Source organism: Chiloscyllium punctatum, chromosome 35 (genome assembly GCF_047496795.1).
Source record: "Chiloscyllium punctatum isolate Juve2018m chromosome 35, sChiPun1.3, whole genome shotgun sequence".
NCBI classification, from domain to species: Eukaryota; Metazoa; Chordata; class Chondrichthyes; order Orectolobiformes; family Hemiscylliidae; genus Chiloscyllium; species Chiloscyllium punctatum.
Window position 1 is genome coordinate 15,239,900 of NC_092773.1, and position 20,326 is coordinate 15,260,225.

A 20,326-nucleotide genomic window follows, 5' to 3' on the forward strand; every position below is an offset into this window, starting at 1 on the left:
AAACTTTAAATGTTTGTACAACTTTAAATGTTGTACCTTAGTTCTTGGGTCTGTCCAAGTGGAAAATCTTCTGAGCAGCTGTGCACGCTCTCAACTCCCATGAGGACGTTATACATTTCAGTAAGATCACCTCACATTTTCCTAACTGCAAATGATAACAGGCCAAATCTGCCCAACTATTCCTCACAAAATAACCCATTCATCCTCGATCAGTCAAGTGGATTTTCTCTGAAAATATATCATTTCTCGTGGTAAAAAACCAAGACTGAACAGTTTTTCAGATCTCACTTCATCAACACCCTGCGCAACTGGAGCAAAACTTTCCTACTTTTCAATTCAACCAAACAACAATCCTTTTTTTCCTGCATCATTTGCTGTGTCTGCATACTAGTCTTTTGAGATTTACATGTCATGAGATCCAGATCCCTCTATATTGCAGAATTTTGCAATATTTTCCCGTTTAAGTAATTTACTGCTTTCTTCTCAAATGGCTACTCTTTGTATGTGAATTGAACAGTAACTTTTTGGAGGAATTTTGTTTGTTATTCATCACACTAAAAAGTCCTTGCTCAGTTTACAACCATTCAACTTATAATAAGCATACTGAGGAAACTTACCAGGTTCATGCTCTCCTGGGTTATCCGATAATTCCATGGCATAGATCTTCAGTCCTTGGGAGCTTCTCCCAATGTTGTAAATCTTCGTAATATTTGGGCATTGTTCGTTCACAACCTTCATCAGCTAAGAGACAATTCAAGTGTTAAGTGTTTTCGCTGATTCAATAATTATGCACTAAAAGCGGAGATCAGTGTCAATGTTGGAGGATGAATGAGTGGAACAAAAGTTCACAATTCTTAGCTCAGTTTTCATCAAACCGCATTCTGTATTGTGCCTGACTGACTTATTTTATCCCATGACTAAATAAAGAACAAGAGAAAATCTCAGCACCAAATTTCCAGTGACTTTGGAAAACTATCAAGCAAAAACCAGAACATAAGCATCTAGTATGACATTACCAAATTATGCTACATTACATCAGTAATATTTCCTTGGCCACAATATCTCAAATTGTACCAAGTTAAAAATCACACAACACCACGTTGAAAACCAGCAGGTTTATTTGGAAGCACTAGATTTTGGAGTGCTGCTCCTTCAGCTGCTTGTGGAGTATAAGAGCGGAAGACACAGAATTTGTAGCAAAAGTTTACAATATTATGCAACTAAAATTATAGATTGAAAAAGACCTGGATTGTCTGTTGCGTCTCTCATCTTTTAGAATCAGCATGTTGGTTTCAGTTCTTTCTTATGTAAATCCCAGAACTTTTTTTTTAAAAGTTACATTCTCAAGTGAACTTTAACAATAGGTGCCATGTCAGCTCAGATGATGCACTGAAAGTAGAAGGTGCCCTGTGTGAGGCTGTCTCTGCCCCAATGTTCAGACTGATTCTGTTTCTAAAGGAGGGAATTACAGAATCTTACATGGATTCATGCAGTTTTTGAGCAAAATAAAATGTACTTCTGCAAGTACAAATTCATCCCACAAACTTATATACATTTGTGTGTGCATGTGGGTGTGTGGTGGTGGCGGGGTATGAGTGAATGTCTGTGGGTGTGTGTGTGAATGTGAATGTAAAGGTAGAGGTCTGTGAGAGGGTGTTATGTGTAAGCGTATGAGTGAGAGCTTGTGTATAAGAGAGGGTCCACGTCAGTGTATGAGTCTGTAGGAGTGTGTGCGTGTGTATGCGAGAGGCAGCGTGTATCATGCATTGGGGTCACCTGTAGTGTGACGTGAACCAAATCAAATTGTACTGTAAGACTACTCGACCACCTCAAAGTATCCCGATGGTTTTGACTTCCTCTTAAAAACATATAAAATGCCTTTACATTTCCCTAATCGCTAATATTACTTGACCTGTTCAAAATATGCAACCATGATCTGGTGAACAATTTTGTTTCTTTCCAAAGGAGCACACATACTGTCCAACACAATTTATCTGCAATGTTTAACTGATTAAGCAGAGTCATGCAGGAATTCTTGTGAACATTTGCTGGCAATACCAAATTAAGGAGTACAGAAAATTGAGGAGGAAAGCAGGAAGCAAATAGAGGACACAGACAATTCAATATTTGGACAGTTATCTGGCAATGCATGTAAGCAAGAAGTAGAATGATTTGTTTTAAATGCTTCCCTTGAGAACTGAAATTCACTGTTCAAAATGAGCTGCTGTTGTCTATGAACTACAGTACGACTGAACATGCCTTGAGCTGGTACAAACTGCATTGGCCATACCTGTCGCATATCTTTGTAGTTATGATGTCTGAAATCAAGACCTTCTTCTGGACTCAGTTCATTGGGTTCATATTGATTGGAATCTGGGAGAGAGGCATAGCAAGTTTTATAGTTTTCAGTTGTGCAATGATAACTGCAATTTGTACAACCAAATCTGATTTACAACATTTCAAAAATATACTGAGCAGCAAAATGGAGAAAGTTGTTTTGTTGGTTGGGACATTTGTAATGTGAGGAAAAGGTGGGAAATTAACACTGGAAGATACAAGGATGAGATTAAAAGAAGTGTGTTCAAATGCAGTACATTCCCCAAGAGGTTGCTCTTCGGATGAAAATTGGACTGATGTGCTTTCTGGCTTGCTGTAGTCATGTGATCTCTGCCATGAGACACTGGCGCAGGCAGCTGTCGAACAAGCTGTTGACTGAGGACTCGGTGCAAACAAGACTGTGGTTCTGTAAGCTTGTAACATGGTGTCAGGGTAGAGCTGACATTGACCCTGAATAAACTGTACACAAGCAGAGCTACTAAAGAATATGTGAACATTCAGAGCTGTTGAAAGTTGCTGGAAGCCCCACAAAATGAACCAAGAAAACAGCTCCAGCTGAAAGCTGACTAAAACACAATGGTGACAAATTTTCCTCTTGATGCCAGTTGAAATTGAAAGTGTATAAATGAAAGCGATGAAGCATATTTCATCTGAAATTTCTCTAAAGAAAATAAAAGATGGTAGAAACATTGAAAAACTTGAATGCATGCTTTGAACCAAAACTGAATGTAACATTTCAACAGTATGTATTCAACATTCAAGTGTAAAAGAGCCTATTGACTACGTTAATACAGCTTGCAGAATCATGTGAAATCAGGCATCTAAAGTATGATCTCATCAAGGATAGAATTATCTCATGCTTTTAAGGCCTGACTATGATAGCGTGGCTCTGGTTAATGGGACTGGAAGAGCACAGCAGTTCAGTCGGCATTCGAGGAGCAGTAAAGTGTGGCGGTCGATGGAACAGAATTTGACTCAAAGAAGTTATAAACTCACATGATCTCTGAGTTTTTAAGTCAATAGCTTACCACACCTGGGAGAACTGGCCAGTTTGTCAACAATAAGGATAGCAGCCAGCAACTCTGCACTATTTTGAAAAATCGCTTCAACTATTCAAGTGCAATAGTTTGGTGAAAAACAACAAGTTTCCACAAAGCGGACAGCAGAAAGTTCAAGGTGGAAATACAAATTGCAGAGGTCGTAGTGCAAAACCTAGACAAAGCAGGTCCAGCAGAGAGAAAACAGTATTTTTTATTTTCAGAAGTTAAACAGTTTGCTCACAAATGTTTAGCTTGGAAGAAGGAAATTCATAAAGCCAACCGTGATAACTGCTTTTGAGATGTTGGACAGATGGTCCGACAAATCAGGTCGAAGTACAGAAGAGATGTCAAGCAAAGATTGGCACATTTCAATCTCTTGAACAGGTTGGCAAATTAATTTTAAAGGTGGAAAATGGTTTATAGCTATTACAATGAAGACAGCAGAATGACCGCATCAAACAAATACAAAACCCCAGTCAGATACTGATGTTTACTTCAAAATTATGAGCTTCATGGACCTGAGTGGAGGCCCTGTGCTGGAATGATTCTTACCCTGAAAGCCCTTTGCAATAAAAAGATATCTCGGACTGAAGAGTGGGTTTCCTCCAGGTTCTCCAGTTTCCTCCCACAATTCAAAGATGTGCAGGTTAGATTGCCTGTAGTGTCAGGGATGCGTAGGTTAGGTGCATTAGTCAGGGGTAAATGTTAAGTAATAGCTTAAGGGGATGAGTATGGGTGGATTACTCTTTGGACGATTGGTGTGTACTTGTTGGGCCGAATGACCTGTTTCCACACTTTAGGGATTCTATGATCTGGAATTTCAGGTGCATCCTTGAAAGTCACACATCTCAGCAGAAGCAAATTGAGAACTTGGACGAATAATTCTAAATATGGCAAAAAAGGCTTCATTGTTTTCGAAGCCACGAGCAAATGAACACAATGATACAGAAAAGGTCTGACCTTCGACCCAAAAATGAACCTTGATGCCACAGTCAAATATACAGAAAAGAATTGCATTGCGACACACAGGTAATGTATCTCAAGAGATTGTCCAAGACAATAGTGTATATCAGAACAATTAACTAAGAATATTTTGAAACAGATTTACAGAGTATATAATTCTGACCAGCAGATGCTGGAGGAAAAACTGACAACCTGCATGCATGATACATGTGTAAGGTGATGAACAAAAGACAGGCAATGGAATAAGGAGCAGTTTTGCTGATGCACAAATATAATTGTTTCCGTTATGGGTAACTTGAGTAACTGTTGAAAATTAGATTAGATTAGATTACAGTGTGGAAACAGGCCCTTCGGCCCAACAAGTCCACATCGACCCACCAAAGCGCAACCCACCCATACCCCTATCTAACACTGCGGGCAATTTAGCATGGCCATGGGGTGGTTGGGTTGGTTGGTCTGGGTGTCCTAGCGGTGTTCTCTGAAACGTTCCGCAAGTAGGCGGCCTGTCTTCCCAATATAGAGGAGGCCACATCGGGTGCAGCGGATGCAATAGATGATGTGTGTGGAGGTGCAGGTGAATTTGTGGAGGATACGGAAGGATCCCTTGGGGCCTTGGAGGGAAGTAAAGGGGGAGGTGTGGACGCAAGTTTTGCATTTCTTGCGGTTGCAGGGGAAGGTGCCGGGAGTGGAGGTTGGGTTGGTGGGGGTGTGGACCTGACGAGGAAGTGGTCTTTTCGGAATGCCAATACGGGAGGGGAGGAAAAGGGCTCTGGACAGGATGAGCCAGATGACCACGGCACCATGGTGCAGAAGGCCATTCAAGAGGGGGGAGCAAAAAGACAAGTAGTTGTTATAGGAGATTCTATAATTAGGGGGACAGATAGTATCCATTGCAAGCCGGATCGGGAGTCTCGCACGGTGTGTTGTCTACCCGGTGCCAGGGTGCAGGACATCTCTGACCGGCGTGAAAGGATATTGGAGTGGGAGGGGGAGGATCCAGTTGTTCTGGTCCACGTTGGGACTTGGGTGGAGGACCTGTTTGGGGATTATCGAGCACGAGGAAGGAAATTGAAGTACAAGTCCTCAAGGGTCATAATCTCCGGATTGCTGCCCGAGCCACGTGCCAATTGGCATAGGGATAAGAAAATTAGGGAAGTAAACACGTGGCTAAGGGGGAAGGGAAAGTGAAAGCGACAGGGAGTATGGAGTTAAATGGAAAGATAAGTGGCAGGATAGCATATGTGCAGGCAGATTTAAACTTGAGACAGACTGGAAATGCTGCAAAAAGGAAGGATAACTGAGGACGTCTTATGACTTCCAATATCTCTAATGATAAGAAAGTTAGCATTAAGGCACTTTACCTGAATGCTCGTAGCATTCGTAACAAAGCAGATGAACTACTGGCACAGATCATCGTGAATGATTATGATGTGGTAGGTATCACAGAGACGTGGTTACAGGGGGGTCAGAACTGACAGTTAAACATCCAAGGGTTTTCAACTTATCGAAAAGACAGGGAGGTGGGCAGAGGGGGCGGGGTTGCCTTGTGCGTTAAGAACAAAATTAAATCTATGGCACTGAATGACATAGCATCGGATGATGTGGAGTCTGTGTGGGTGGAATTGAGGCACCACAAAGGCAAAAAAACCATAGTGGGAGTTATGTACAGACCTCTTAACAGTGGTCAGGACCGGGGTGCAACATGTACCAGGAAATAGAGAAGGCGTGTCAGAAAGGCAAGGTCACGGTGATCATGGGAGACTTCAATAAGCAGGTGGACTGGGTAAATAATGTTGCCAGTGGATCCAAAGAAAGGGAATTCATGGAATACTTACAGGATGGCTTTTTGGAACAGCTTGTCATGGAACCCACAAGGGAGCAGGCTATTCTGGACCTAGTGCTATGTAATGAACCAGACTTTATAAAAAATCTTAAAGTATGGGAACACTTAGGAAGCAGCGACCATAATATGGTAGAGTTCAATCTGCAGTTTGAAAGAGAGAAGGCAAAATCAGATGTAATGGTATTACAGATAAATAAAGGTAATTATGAGGGCATGAGAGAAGAACTGACGAAAATAGACTGGAAGCAGAGCCTAGCAGGGAAGACAAGAGAGCCAAAATGGCAGGAGTTTGTGGGTAAAATTTAGGACACTGTACAGAGGTTCATCCCCAAGAAGACAAAGATTATCCGGGGAGAGATTAGACAGCCATGGTTGACAAAGGAAGTCAGGAAATGTATCAAAGTAAAAGAGAGATCCTATAAAGTGGCCAAGAGCACTGGGAAATCAGAAGATTGGGAAGGCTACAAAAACAGAGGATAACAAAGAGAGAAATAAGGAAGGAGAGGATCAAATATGAAGGTAGGCTAGCCAGTAATATTAGAAATGATAGTAAAAGTTCCTTTCAGTACATAAGAAACAAACAACAGGCAAAAGTAGACATTGGGCTACTTCAAACTGATGGGAGATAAGGAAATAGCAGGAGAACTTAATAAGTACTTTGCATCAGTTTTCACAGTGGAAGACATGAGTAATATCCCAACAATTAAAGGGAGTCAGGGGGCTGAGTTGAGTATGGTTGCTATTACAAAAGAGAAAGTGCTAGAAAAGCTAAAAGGTCTTAAAATTGATAAATCTCCTGGCCCTAATAGGCTACATCCTAGAGTTCTGAGGGAGGTGGCTGAGGAAATAGCGGAGGCGTTGGTTGAGGTCTTTCAAAAGTCACTGGAGTCAGGGAAAGTCCCGGATGCTTGGAAGATCACTGTTGTAACCCCCTTGTTCAAGAAAGGATCAAGACAAAAGATGGAAAATTATAGGCCAATTAGCCTAACCTCGGTTGTTGGTAAAATTCTAGAATCCATCGTTAAGGATGAGGTTTCTAAATTCTTGGAAGAGCAGGGTCGGAGTAGAACAAGTCAACATGGATTTAGTAAGGGGAGGTCATGCCTGACAAACCTGTTTGAGTTCTTTGAAGAGGTACAAGTAGGTTAGACTGGGGAAACCCAGTGGATGTGGTTTACCTAGACTTCCAAAAGGCCTTTGATAAGGTGCCACATGGGAGGCTGCTGAGCAAGGTGAGGGCTCATGCTGTTTGAGGTGAGCTACTGGTATGGATTGAGGATTGGCTGTCTGACAGAAGGCAGAGAGTTGGGATAAAAGGTTCTTTTTCGGAATGGCAGCCGGTGACAAGCGGTGTCCCGCAGGCTTCAGTGTTGGGGCCGCAGCTGTTCACATTATATATTAATGATCTGGATGAAGGGACTGGGGGCATTCTAGCGAAGTTTGCTGATGATACGAAGTTAGGTGGACAGGCAGGTAGCACTGAGGAAGTGGGGAGGCTGCAGAAGGATCTAGACAGTTTGGAAGAGTGGTCCAGGAAACGGCTGATGGAATTCAATGTGAGCAAATGCAAGGTCTTGCACTTCGGAAAAAAGAATACAAAACGGTGAGAAAATTCATAAAGCCAAAGTACAGAGGGATCCGGGAGTGCTAGTTGAGGATTCTCAAAAGGTAACCGTGCAGGTTGAGTCCGTGATTAAGAAAGCGAATGCACTGTTGTCAATTATCTCAAGAGGGTTGGAATATAAAAGCACCTTTGTGCTACTGAGACTTTATAAAGCTCTGGTTAGGTCCCATTTGGAGTACTGTGTCCAGTTTTGGTCCCCACACCTCAGGAAGGACATACTGGCACTGGAGCGTGTCCAGCGGAGATTCACACGGATGATCCCTGGAATGGTAGGTCTAACATATGAGGAACGGCTGAGGATCCTGGGATTGTGTTCATTGGAGTTTAGAAGATTAAGGGGAGATCGAATAGAAACTTATTAGATAATATATGGCTTGGAGAGGGTGGACGCTAGGAAATTGTTTCCGTTCGGCGAGGAGACTAGGACTTGTGGACACAGCCTTAGAATCAGAGGGGGTAAATTCAGAACAGAAATGCGGAGATATTTCTTCGGCCAGAGAGTGGTGGGCTTGTCGAATTCATTGTCGTAGAGTGCAGTTGAGGCCGGGATGCTAAATGTCTTCAAGGCAGAAATTGATAAATTCTTGATGTCACAAGGAATGAAGGGCTAGGGGGAGAATGTGGGTAAGTGGAGTTGAAATGCCCATCAGCCATGATTGAATGGCGGAGTGGACTCGATGGGCCGAATGGCCTTACTTCCGCTCCTATGTCTTATGGTCTTGTATCCCTGGTGGTGGGGTCTGTTTGGAGGTGGCGGAAATGACGACGGATGATACGATGTATATGGAGGTTGGTGGGGTGGTAGGTGAGGACCAGTGGGGTTCTGTCCTGGTGGCGATTGGAGGGACGGGGCTCAAGGGTGGAGGAGTGGGAAGTGGAGGAGATGTGGAGAACATGGTCAACCATATGTGGGTGGAAATTGCGGTCTTTGAAGAAGGAGGCCATCTGGGTTGTTCAGTTTGGAAATGGTCCTCCTGGGAGCAAATGCAGTGGAGACGAAGGAATTAGGAATATGGGATGGCGTTTTTACAAGGGGCAGGGTGGGAGGAGGTGTAGTCTAGTAGATGTGGGAGTTGGTCAGTTTATAGTAAATGTCCGTGTTGATTCGGTCGCCCGAGATAGAAATGGAGAGGTCTAGGAAAGGGAGGGAGGGGTCTGAGACAGTCCAGGTAAATTTGAGGTCTAACTTGAGTAACTCCCAGTTTATTTTCTTTGGTTTGAAAGGAGCGATGTTTGAATGGGAATTGGACAAACATGCTTCCTGGCTTACTGTAATTGTATGACCTCTGCCATAAAGCACTCATGAGGGCAAACTGGCCAGTAATATAACAACAGAGAGGAAAAGCTTGTAAAAATATATGAAAATGAGAGAGCTGAAATCAATAGACCCCTGAGAGAATGAGGCTGAGAAAATATTAATGGGAAACCAGGAAATGGCCCTTGGTCTTCCTGGTAGAAGACAATCATTCCATCCCCAAAATACGGAGTAATCAAGGGGCAAAAGGAGGGATAAAAATAAACATAACAGTTATCACAAGAGAAAAAGTAATCGAGACACTAGTTGAGTTTGTACTCTTTGACGTTGTGAGGAGACCTTATTGAAACATACAACATTCTAAGGGGTCTTGACAAGGTCGCTGCAATGAATTATTTACCCTTGTGGCACTACCTAGGGCTAGAGGGCATAATCTCTGAGTGAGCAGTCACCATTTAAGACAGAGATAAGGATAATGTCTTTTCTCAGAGGTTAGTGAGTCTTGGGATTCTTTACCACAGGGAACTATTGAGACTGGGTTGTAAACTATATTCAGGGTTGCAATAGATAGCTTTTTCATCTATAAGGGAATCAAGGCTTCTGGGGAAAGGTGGGACAGTGAAATTAAATCTATCTGTTGTCAGCCATGAAATCGAGTGATGGAGCAGAATCAAAAGACCAAATGGCCTACTTTTGCTCTGCCATCTTCTGGACTTATGATCGCTTACTGCAGGCAGCCAGCTCACAAATAGTTCAGTCAAGGCTGTTGTCCTGTGATCTTGGAATTGCTACTGAAACAGACATCAACTTCAGATCTGTTGCACAGAAACAGGCCCATTGGTCCATATGGGTCGATGTGGGCATTTATGCATCGGGTTAGATATTGCTCACCTAACCCCAATTGCATACTATTCCATTTCGTTCTCCCTCGTGTACTGATCAAGATCCCTGTGGATTTGGAGACAGATCATTTGGAGAGTCTAAATGAGCAGTACAGTCACTGGATTGGAACATTTTGAAAGATAAAATCTTACTTTCATAATAGATGTGCATTTGCCAGAGTCTCGCATTTCGAACTTCAATTCAATGTAAATTATTAACTGCTGACACCAGCACTTCCAGATGACTCGTACAGCTCACAGAATTAACATTGACATGTTAATCATTCAAATTTTACAGGATAGTGACTGAACTTGGGCATCCATCTATTTTGAGAAACAATGGACTGTGCCCAGGCTGTGTGTCATTTGTGGATTGAGCACTTTTGTTGTGACTGTGGATGCTAATTTATGAGTGGCAGTCCCTTCTTCACAATTGATAAAACTGGCTTGAGGTTGACTGATTTTTATTCCTGTCGAGATTGTGGTGCTGGAAAAGCACAGCAGGTCAGGCAGCATCCAAGGAGCAGGAGAATAGATGTTTCAGGCAAGAGCCCTTAATCAGGAGCCCTCCAGCATCTGCAGTCCTCACTTTCTCCTCATTGATTTTTATTCCTTCCTGCTGGCTTCCTTTGCTGCCATCTGTTCATTTCTTTTGTCCTCTGCTTTTCCCTTCTTGACTACTTGTCTCCAGGCTCTCCAGTCAGTTCAACTTCCCATGCATCAACTTGGATCACTGTTAATTTGAGATTTCCCTTGCAAAATCCCTGTATTGTGGATAAGGGTAATCTCTTGGTCTTGTGTTGATTGGCTCTTTGAGGTCATGGCCGCCATCCTTTTTGGTTGATGTGACTGATCCAACAGAGTCGCAGCTGATCAAGAGAGCAAACTTGCTGGACCCCCAAATTCAGCTTTCTGTCATGCCAGCAGATGCACAATATTCCTGTGAAGCAGCTGAATTGTGAGCTGTCTTAGAGGTTATTGAACTGTGAGCTGTTCAGCCTTTCTTTGGCTTGCAACTGTTGTCCTTGCTTTGTTCTTATACTTGTGATGGTTCCTATCTTTGTCTTCAAGAGACGAAACTCAGTAGTTCCTCAATTTCTTCATTATGATCTCTTCAGAAAACAATGCATGAGGCCAGAGTGTGGCATCAGAAGTGGGATCATCTGTGCAACACCATCTCACTCTGCACTTAATCTATACATGCAGGAAAATCAGAATAATGATGACTTTGAGGCTTCTGTCAGTGAAATGGAGCCAGTTACTGCAACCAAGAAGAGATTTCTCAAGAACTCAACAGCCAGTTCCTAGCAAACAAAATCAAAATTCAAGCATCAAGTCTCACAGACTGCTCAGCATTGCACCAATCAGTTGAAACTGTCCTGCAGCATGTAATCTGCTGCGGAATCCACTGATTCCAGAAGGATGCATGCAGGAATCTGGAAAGCAATCGGCTCAGCAACCACATATCAGCTGTCTTGAAGACAGTACAGAGTAAACATTTATCTGTGTATTCTGTTTAATATGTAGTACACACAGTAAAGACAGCCATGCAATATGTGTTTTGTAGAACACATAGGAATAACACATACATGCATCACACATGCCAAAATGCTGCAGTGCACACATGATATTGCCTTTGCCTGTGAGAAAATTATTACCTGACACTGGACAGCCGAGTACCTCCATTCTCATGCACAGACTTCCATTCCAGGTTTGTGGATTAATTCGGATGAAGCGAGCAACAACGGTTTCTGGAAATTCATTCAGAACTGGAGTGTCAGTATCCACATTCCCATAAAATAGCTACAGAAATGGAAGGGTATCAGTTAGTCATCACTGTTTATTCTAAATTATTTACTAATTCTGTATGGAAAATTCATTTATACAAAAGCTTGTTTGAATGTGTCCAGCTCCCATAGCACTCAAGAAACCTGACACCATCCAGTACAAAGCAGCCCACTTGATTGGCACCATATCCACAAACATCCATTCCCTCCACCACTGACATTCAGATGCAGCAGTGTGTATGATTGACAGGATACACTGCAGAAATTCGCTTAAGGTCCTCAGACAGTACCTTCCAACCCATGGCCACTACCATCAAGAAAAATGACAGCAGATACATGGGATCACCACCAACTGCAAGTTCTCCTCGAAGGCACTCACCATCCTGACTTGGAATATATCACCATTCTTTCAATGTAGCTGGGTCACAACCCTGGAATTCCCTCCCTAATGATATTGTGGGTCTACCTACAGCACATGGACTGCAGCAATTCAAGAATGCAGTTCACCACTACCTTCTCAAGGACAACCAGGGACAGAAAATAAATTCCAGTGATGCCCACATCCTACAGGTGAGCACAAAAACACCTGCTTGCATCAGTCAACATTTCTGTATTATTTCTGGTATGTTTCCTCAAAGGCTGAGGTGCTCATGAAACAGTACAGACTGATATAATGAAGCATAAAATACTCTGATCAGAAACTCTGTTAGTCCCATGATTAAGTATTTCCATTTTAAATCTCATACAAAAACTATGTTTCCCTTGTGGGACGATATGATTTGAGACTGCAGGACTGTCAAATCTGATCCTCTCTATTATAAATTTCTCGTCCAGATTGAGATTAACCAACTCAGGCCAGACTGCATATTCAACCTGGAGCTTTTTTGACCCCATTTGGCTTTGTTCCACATTCAAAGAATTCTGCAATTGAGTGAAGTGATTATGCCACAGTTGAAGAGGGTGAAGACATGACTGCCAAGCTGATTCAGTGTGCTATGTGCATGATGTGGGAGGTCAAAGACTCTGGTGTATCTGGCTCATATAACTGGAAAGTATGTACACGTTCAGCTTCTGACAAAGGATATTGCAGCACTGATGAAAGAACTCAATGACCTCAGGCTCATCCGAGAGAACGAGATCTTTCTGGACAGGACTTTCAGCGAGGTTATTACACCGACCATACCAGAAGAGAGTAGAAGGGAGAAGACGATGAGGAAGGCAGAGAGGAGACAAGTGCAAGAGACCCCAGTGGATATACCTGTCAGGAACAAGTTGAATCTTTTGGACTTGAATGTGTGGCTGGGGAACTGATGCAGGAAGCAAGGATTTAAATTCTTGGATCACTGGGGTATGTTTTGCGGTTAGGATAAAATATACAAGAGGGATACTACTCCTGCACCTATTGTCTATTGTTTATAATTTATTTTCTGCATTATTAAAAGCCACAAGAATAAGGGCTATTTATTGTGGGATATTTTAATTTGATAATAAAAAATACCTGGATGTAAAATCCATGAACAAATGACACATCAGCATGTCAGTTTCAATTGTATCTGTCTTTTTATGTGAAACATACCCAGTCATAGTTCTTATCCGTGATACATAATATATAACATAGAATATCTTGCAACTTCTGGATACACCTTCAGTCAGGATGTGCCTGTAAAATCTGACAACAGCTAATGTCCATCTCTTCATATATTCAGTTTTTGCTGTTGATATGATTCATTCCCAGGAGCTGTTAGTGTGTGATGCCCAGTCACTGTGCTTGATGTATTAAATCACACCTGTCACTGCATATGATTGTATCCATTTATTCCTACTAGATAGTGGTTATGTGCCCAATCCCATATGTGTCAGTACGTTACACATTTTTAGTTCTATATTATTCTTTTGTCCTCACTGTGTGAGTAAGACTGCCAAGTCACATGTTTTGAATTCCTGAGAGACATACCCAATCATAATATCCATCTGTGTACGTCATCCAGGTACGGCTGTCGTTGCTGAATTGCACATAGAATGAACTCACCCAGTCATTGCTGTCAAAAAGAAGAGTTTCAGTTGTTAGTTCCAAAGAGCTTTCAGTGATCACTGGCTTTCAATTCTTTACTGCAGAGTGATAGCATGAATTTAGTTCAGTTGTTATTTGACTGTCAGGTACTTTTAAAGAACAGTCAGATAGCATAAAGTTGGGTTACATCTGTTAAATTAATAAACTAGATTGCTCAGGAAATAAACTATAGTCAATAGGTGCAGGAGTAGGCCATTCTGCCCTTCGAGCGAGCACTACCATTCATTATGATCATGGCTATCATCCTCAATCAGTATCCTGTTCCTGCCTTATCCCCATAACCCTTGATTCCACTGTCCTTAAGAGCTCTATCCAACTCTTTCTTGAAAGTATCAAGAGACTTGGCCTCCACAGCCTTCTGGGGCAGAGCATTCCACACACCCACCACTCTCTGGGTGAAGAAGTTTCTCCTCAACTCTGTTCTAAATGGCCTACCCCTTATTTTTAATGTGTCCTCTGGTTCGGGACTCACCCATCAGAGGAAACATGCTTCCTGCCTCCAGAGGGTCCAATCCTTGAATAATCTTATACATCTCAATCAGATCCCTTCTCAGCCTTCTAAACTCAAGGGTATACAAGCCCAGTCGCTCCAATCTTTCAACGTAAGATAGTCTTGCCATTCCAGGAATTGACCTCATGAACCTAGGCTGCACTCCCTCAATAGCCAGAATGTCTTTCCTCAAATTTGAAGACCAAAACTACACACAATATTCCAGGTGCGGTCTCAAGAGGGCCCGGTACAGCTGCAGAAGAACCTCTTTGCTTCTATGCTCAATTCCTCTTGTTATGAAGGCCAGCATACTATTTATTAGCTTTCTTCACTGCCTGCTGTGCCTGCATGCTTGCTTTCATTGACTGATGTACAAGAACACCTAGATGTCGTTGTACTGTCCCTTTACCTAACTTGCAAAAGATGCAACAGCAGAGCACTTAGAAAGGTTAAAACCACAAGAAATAATATAACTGTAAAGATTATAAGACCATAAGACATAGGAGTGGAAGTAAGGCCATTCGGCCCATCGAGTCCACTCCGCCATTCAATCATGGCTGCTGGGCACTTCAACTCCACTTACCCGCATTCTCCCCGTAGCCCTTAATTCCCCGAGACAACAAGAATCTATCAATCTCTGCCTTGAAGACATTTAGCGTCCTGGCCTCCACTGCACTCTGCGGCAATGAATTCCACAGGCCCACCACTCTCTGGCTGAAGAAATGTCTCCGCATTTCTGTTCTGAATTTACCCCCTCTAATTCTAAGGCTGTGTCCACGGGTCCTAGTCTCCTCACCTAACGGAAACAATTTCCTAGCATCCACCCTTTCCAAGCCATGTATTATCTTGTACGTCTCTATTAAGTCTCCCCCTAATCTTCTAAACTCCAATGAATACAATCCCAGGATCCTCAGCCGTTCCCATATGTTAGACCTACCATTCCAGGGATCATCCATGTGAATCTCCGCTGGACACGTTCCAGTGCCAGTATGTCCTTCCTGAGTTTGTGGGTATAATTAAGGACACTGTACAGAGGTTCATCCCCAAGAAAAGAAAGATTATCCAGGGAGGGATTAGACAGCCATGGCTGACAAAGGAAGTCAGGAAATGTATTAAAGAAAAAGAGAGATCCTATAAAGTGGCCAAGAGCAGTGGGAAATCAGAAGATTGGGAAGGCACTTAGAAAGGTTAAAACCACAAGAAATAATATAACTGTAAAGATTATATTACAGTTATGAGTTAACAAGGAATTATGAATTAGGATTTTAGAAGGTTGAACATTGTAAGGAGAGAGAAATTAATGATTGAAAACATTGACATCCTGGTGAAAGAGGAAGTTTAGGAGGTATTCTGATGAATTTTGCTTTGGGAATTCAGAAAGGGGAAGACTATGTAGGACGAGTAGATATGCATGTTTAGAGCTTACCAACAACAGAAAATTTGAGAATCTTAACAGTAACTGTTTTGATGAGATTCATAAAATATAAAGTGATTAGAAAAAGTATGTTGAGGCAAGAGACGAATTGGAAGCTGCAAGTTAAAAAATAAATATCTGCTCACTGACAAAGCATTTTTGTGGCAGCATTTTGAGACAAGTGTCAAGAAGCTCTTCAAGTACAGGAGCATTTGACAATCAGCTACAGAGACAGTGGACACTCTGAAAATAATCTTCCAAGACTCCTTTTATTCTTGAAATGTTCCACCCAATTGCAAAACTACCAATGTAACACCTTCACTCAAAAGGTAGGAGTCAGAAAAAAAAAGATTATTGCAGGCTAATTAGCAGAACATCTGTCACTGGAAAAGGCAAAAGATGCAATAGCAGAGCATTTAGAAACATACTCTAATAAAGCAAAGTCAGCATGGCTTAATGAAGGAGAAATCATGCCTGACATATTTAATACAGTTTCTTTGAGGAGGTAACAAGCAGGATTGATAAACGGGTATTTGATACAGTACCACACATTAGGTTACTGAATAATATGACGGTACTCCTTATGACTGTGCAGCCAAATTCAGTTCTACCTCCATTTAGAAGTTTGCTGATGACCCCACCATCGTGGGTTGGATCACAAAGAATAACGAGAAAGAGAGTTGAGTGCCATGATGGAAAGACAACAGTCTCTCCCTCAATGTCAGCGACTTCAGAAATTGGACTCACTTCCACCTTCTTCCATCGTGCAGAAGATACAAGTTTGAAAACACATACCAACAGATTCAAGAACAGCTACTTGCCCACTGTTGTCAGACTTACAAACGGACCTGTCATATATGAGAGTTGATCTTTCTCTGCACCTTCTTGGAGTTATAACACTACATTCTGCATTCTATTTGATTACCCTGATGTTCTTAAGGTACAATTTGTTTGATTAGCACACAAAACTATACTTTTCACTGTATCATGATAATAAATCAAATCAAAGATCCCATCGTCTTCAGAGTATTCAGTTAACATGGATAGAAGCTTGGCGAACAAACAGAAGACAAAGAACCAATGAAAAGGGGCACATTTTTCAGGATGTCAACCTGTAACTCATGGAAGGCCACTGGGATTGGTTATTTATAGTATATTAAAAATTTAGATAACAAGTGATTGGACGATCACCAAATTTGCAGATGGCACAATTTTCATACCAGCCGAGGTTACCTCAGTACTTTCTTCTTCTAGAAGGACTTTCCTTTTCAACCTCTCCCCTCAGCTGATGTGTGGTGACCGTCAGGTTAAATCACCATCAGTTGTCTTCCTTTGATGAGAGAGCAACCCAATGAACTTCTGGGACTTAGGTGGTGTCACCTTTGCCAATTTGGGAAAATGTGATGTTGTGCACTGTGGCCGAAAGAGTAGCGCAGGTGAATATTATTCAAATAGGTGAAAGACTGCACAAGACGGTAGTACAGTCTCCATTACATCTGTCCTTCTCTGTGGAGATTGTGTTCCTCAGAAATGTGATCCCAAATACCTTTATAACTCCTGCTTATTTCCTTCATACCACTGCTTTACAAAGTTCAGCAACTTCCAGGTTAACAATTTCTGAAGATTAAGGATTTCAGCATGACGATGCACCAGCAATTTTCTTGCCAGCACTTGAATAATTTAGAGAACAAGTTCCTGTAAATTTTTCACATCTCACACCCAGAAGCATTTTCTTTCATCCCTAAATGAAAGAGAAACAACGAGACAATAAAACTTGCAATTAAAAACAGAAGTAGTTTATCAACATACTGCAGCAGTGAATCTCGGCCCTGGGTAATCACTCCACTGAATTCAATCAATTTTCTGGCATCGACTTCAATCCACTGTGACTGGTCCTCTGTTTGAGGGCACCAAGCCCCATCATAATAATCCTCTTCATCTTCATCCTCCTCACCTGCCTGGGAAACATAAGAATAATTTCATGGAGAATGAGGAAGACTTGACATTTCAGCAAAAAAAGGGTGAAAAAACTCAAGGAAGGAAAAACAGAATATGAACAGACCAGCAAGGCAAAAAAAAAATCACAAAGGAACTTTCTATTGGCATATAAATGGGAAGAGATGATAAAAATAAGAATGGCTTATTTGAGGCAGAGCCAGGTAAAATTATAATGGGGAATAAAGAAGTAGCAGTGTCATTTGATACTTTGCATCTGTCTTCTTTGTGAGATCAAATCAGATTCTGGACATTTGCTCTGCCTGTTTTCTATCATGGGGCGCATGAGACATTTTTAAAACAGATTTCCAAAGATGGCTTATCAGACACAATCTTCTCACTTATCCCCAAATGATGCAGAGTATAAATTCACAAAGTTAGACTTCTGCTTGACATTAAAAGCAAATGTTTGCAAAAGTCAAAAGCAGTTCGTGAGGTTTGTTCATTTAAGGATATATTATTTTCTGCAGTATTCAGCCTGCCCACAAAAGGTCAGTTTGACTTGAAAATTGACAACACATTAATCTGATTCATCATTAGCAGCACAAAAATCATTGAGATAGTTCTGATATTCTGCAGAGTACAGCTGATAAAGGTGATAGTGCAACTCGGAAAAGCCATTCTTTCAGCCGTGACAATTAGGGGAGTGGGAATTATTTCCACTGTGCTATATCAATGTTATGGGTTAATGTAATAGTGAACATAATAGGTTAGACAGATGCTTTAGGTCTCAGGTGTAATGGTTGGAAGAGCAAACTCTTGTCACGTCTTAATTGACAGGAAAAATGACAGTTCAGTTTTGTCTTCTATGGCCACAGTACAAGCGGGGTTTCTATTCATGTTACTCTCAAGGTTGCAACTTGGAACAAGACTCATGTGCTTTTATTTAGCTTTTTGTGACAAGTGTTTTGCTGTTGACATGCATCAAGCTGGCTTGAAAATAAAGGTATCAGAATACCCAGCCCTATTACTCTTTATTTTGCCTCAAGTTGTCTTTGTGGAGGATTGATCAATTATTATTAAAACCAAGTCTCCAACATACTTTACTTCTGCATAAGAGGAGCAGGAATGGGCCACTCAGTCTTTCCAGCCTGCTCCACCAATCAATATGTTCATGGTTCATCTAATTGTGACCTGGATTCCACTCTCCTGCCTATCCCCAACCTCCATATGCATGCATTCCCTTTGAATCCCATGTCAACCAAAAATCTGTCCAACTTAGTATTGAATATCGATGGCAAAGTTAATATGGGCAGACTTGACACCAACCCTTGAAGAAAAATCTTTCCTCTACTATTTCAGTAATTTTCCTTGATTACTGTCCTTTGAATAATATGGTTGTCTGTTGAAGTATATTCGTTAAAAAAGTATTCAGATATTCAAGTTATTGTTCAAAAAAGCTTTGGACCCAATGTACTGGGAATGATTTTTCCGGCAGTGGGTGAGAAAACTCATAATGATTGCGTGGGCTTGCAAGAGGCCAGCAGGGAGGTACAGTTCTCTTCTGATGGGAGGAAGAAGCCTGCTAATGTCAAGCAGTGAGAGCTAGAGGAAGCAGAACAACAAGACTTGGGTACTGAACTCATGGATTCAATGCAAAAAGAGCTAAGCAGGGCAGTAATGTTGAGCACTTTTGGACAAGGGCAAGCCCTTCTTGAATAATGTCACAACATTCGCTACCCTCCAGTATTCCATGACCTCACTCTTGGCTAACAGTGATGCAAAAATATCAGCCAGGCCCCTGCAATTGCTTCTCTAGCCTTTTGCACTGCTCTTGGATATATCTGGTCAGGACCAGGAGATTTATCCACATGCATAAATTCTAATACATCCAACACCTCCTCCACTGTGATATAGACTGTCCCCAAGACTTCACCACTAACTTCTGCAAGTTCCCAAGTTTTCATGTCTTTCGTCATGGTAAACACAGAGGATCTTTTGCATTTCTACACATACATGTCCACTTCGGTCCTTGAGGGGGCCTATTCTACTCTCTAGTTATTCTTTTTCCTTTAATATACTTAAAGTATTGTTTTGGATTCACCCTAATCTTCTCAGCCAAGGCTATCTTGTGCCCCCTTATCACCCTACCGATTTCCTTCTTCAGTAAACTCCTGTATTCCCTGGACATCTCCATGGATTACCTTGATCCCAGCTGCCTGTTCCTGAGCCATGCCTCCTTTCTTCCGGCCAAAGCCTCAATAGTCTTGGGATGGCTTTCTGCATCAATCCATTGAGGAACAAATTGCAGAATAGAACAGGGTAGAGTGGGTAATGTGTAATGAGAAAGGAATAATTGGCAATCTAGCGATGCGAGGCCCTTTGGGAAAAGAGTCCAGACAGGATGATAAAATCTTGGTGAACATAGAGAGTGATGTGGTTGATTCTGAGACTAAAGTCATGAATCTCAATAAAATGAATTATGATGGTATAAGGTATGAGCTGACTATGATAAATTGGGGGTTTTACTGAACCAGATTATGGTTGCTTAACAATAACAATATTTAAAGGATGCATGGAGGAACTGCAACATTTATTCCTATCTGGCACAGAATTAAAACATGAAAGATTGCCCATCCATGGCTCCACCCATAAGGACCATGTTAGATCTAAGGTAAAGGCATAT

The 20,326-nt window shown here is 41.7% G+C and overlaps 1 protein-coding gene across 1 annotated transcript in view; it reads right to left on the reverse strand.

Annotated features, from left to right (window-relative positions):
• The window catches only part of LOC140459682 (inactive carboxypeptidase-like protein X2), an 80,565-nt gene that overhangs the window by 13,143 nt on the left and 47,096 nt on the right, over positions 1–20,326 (reverse strand). Inside the window, exons 10-14 of the mRNA XM_072554040.1 lie at positions 17,515–17,663; positions 13,685–13,769; positions 11,602–11,746; positions 2,291–2,373; positions 618–741 (exon numbers count right to left, since the gene is read on the reverse strand). Coding sequence (XP_072410141.1) covers positions 618–741; positions 2,291–2,373; positions 11,602–11,746; positions 13,685–13,769; positions 17,515–17,663 — 586 coding nt within the window. The remainder of the gene's footprint in view (positions 1–617; positions 742–2,290; positions 2,374–11,601; positions 11,747–13,684; positions 13,770–17,514; positions 17,664–20,326) is intronic.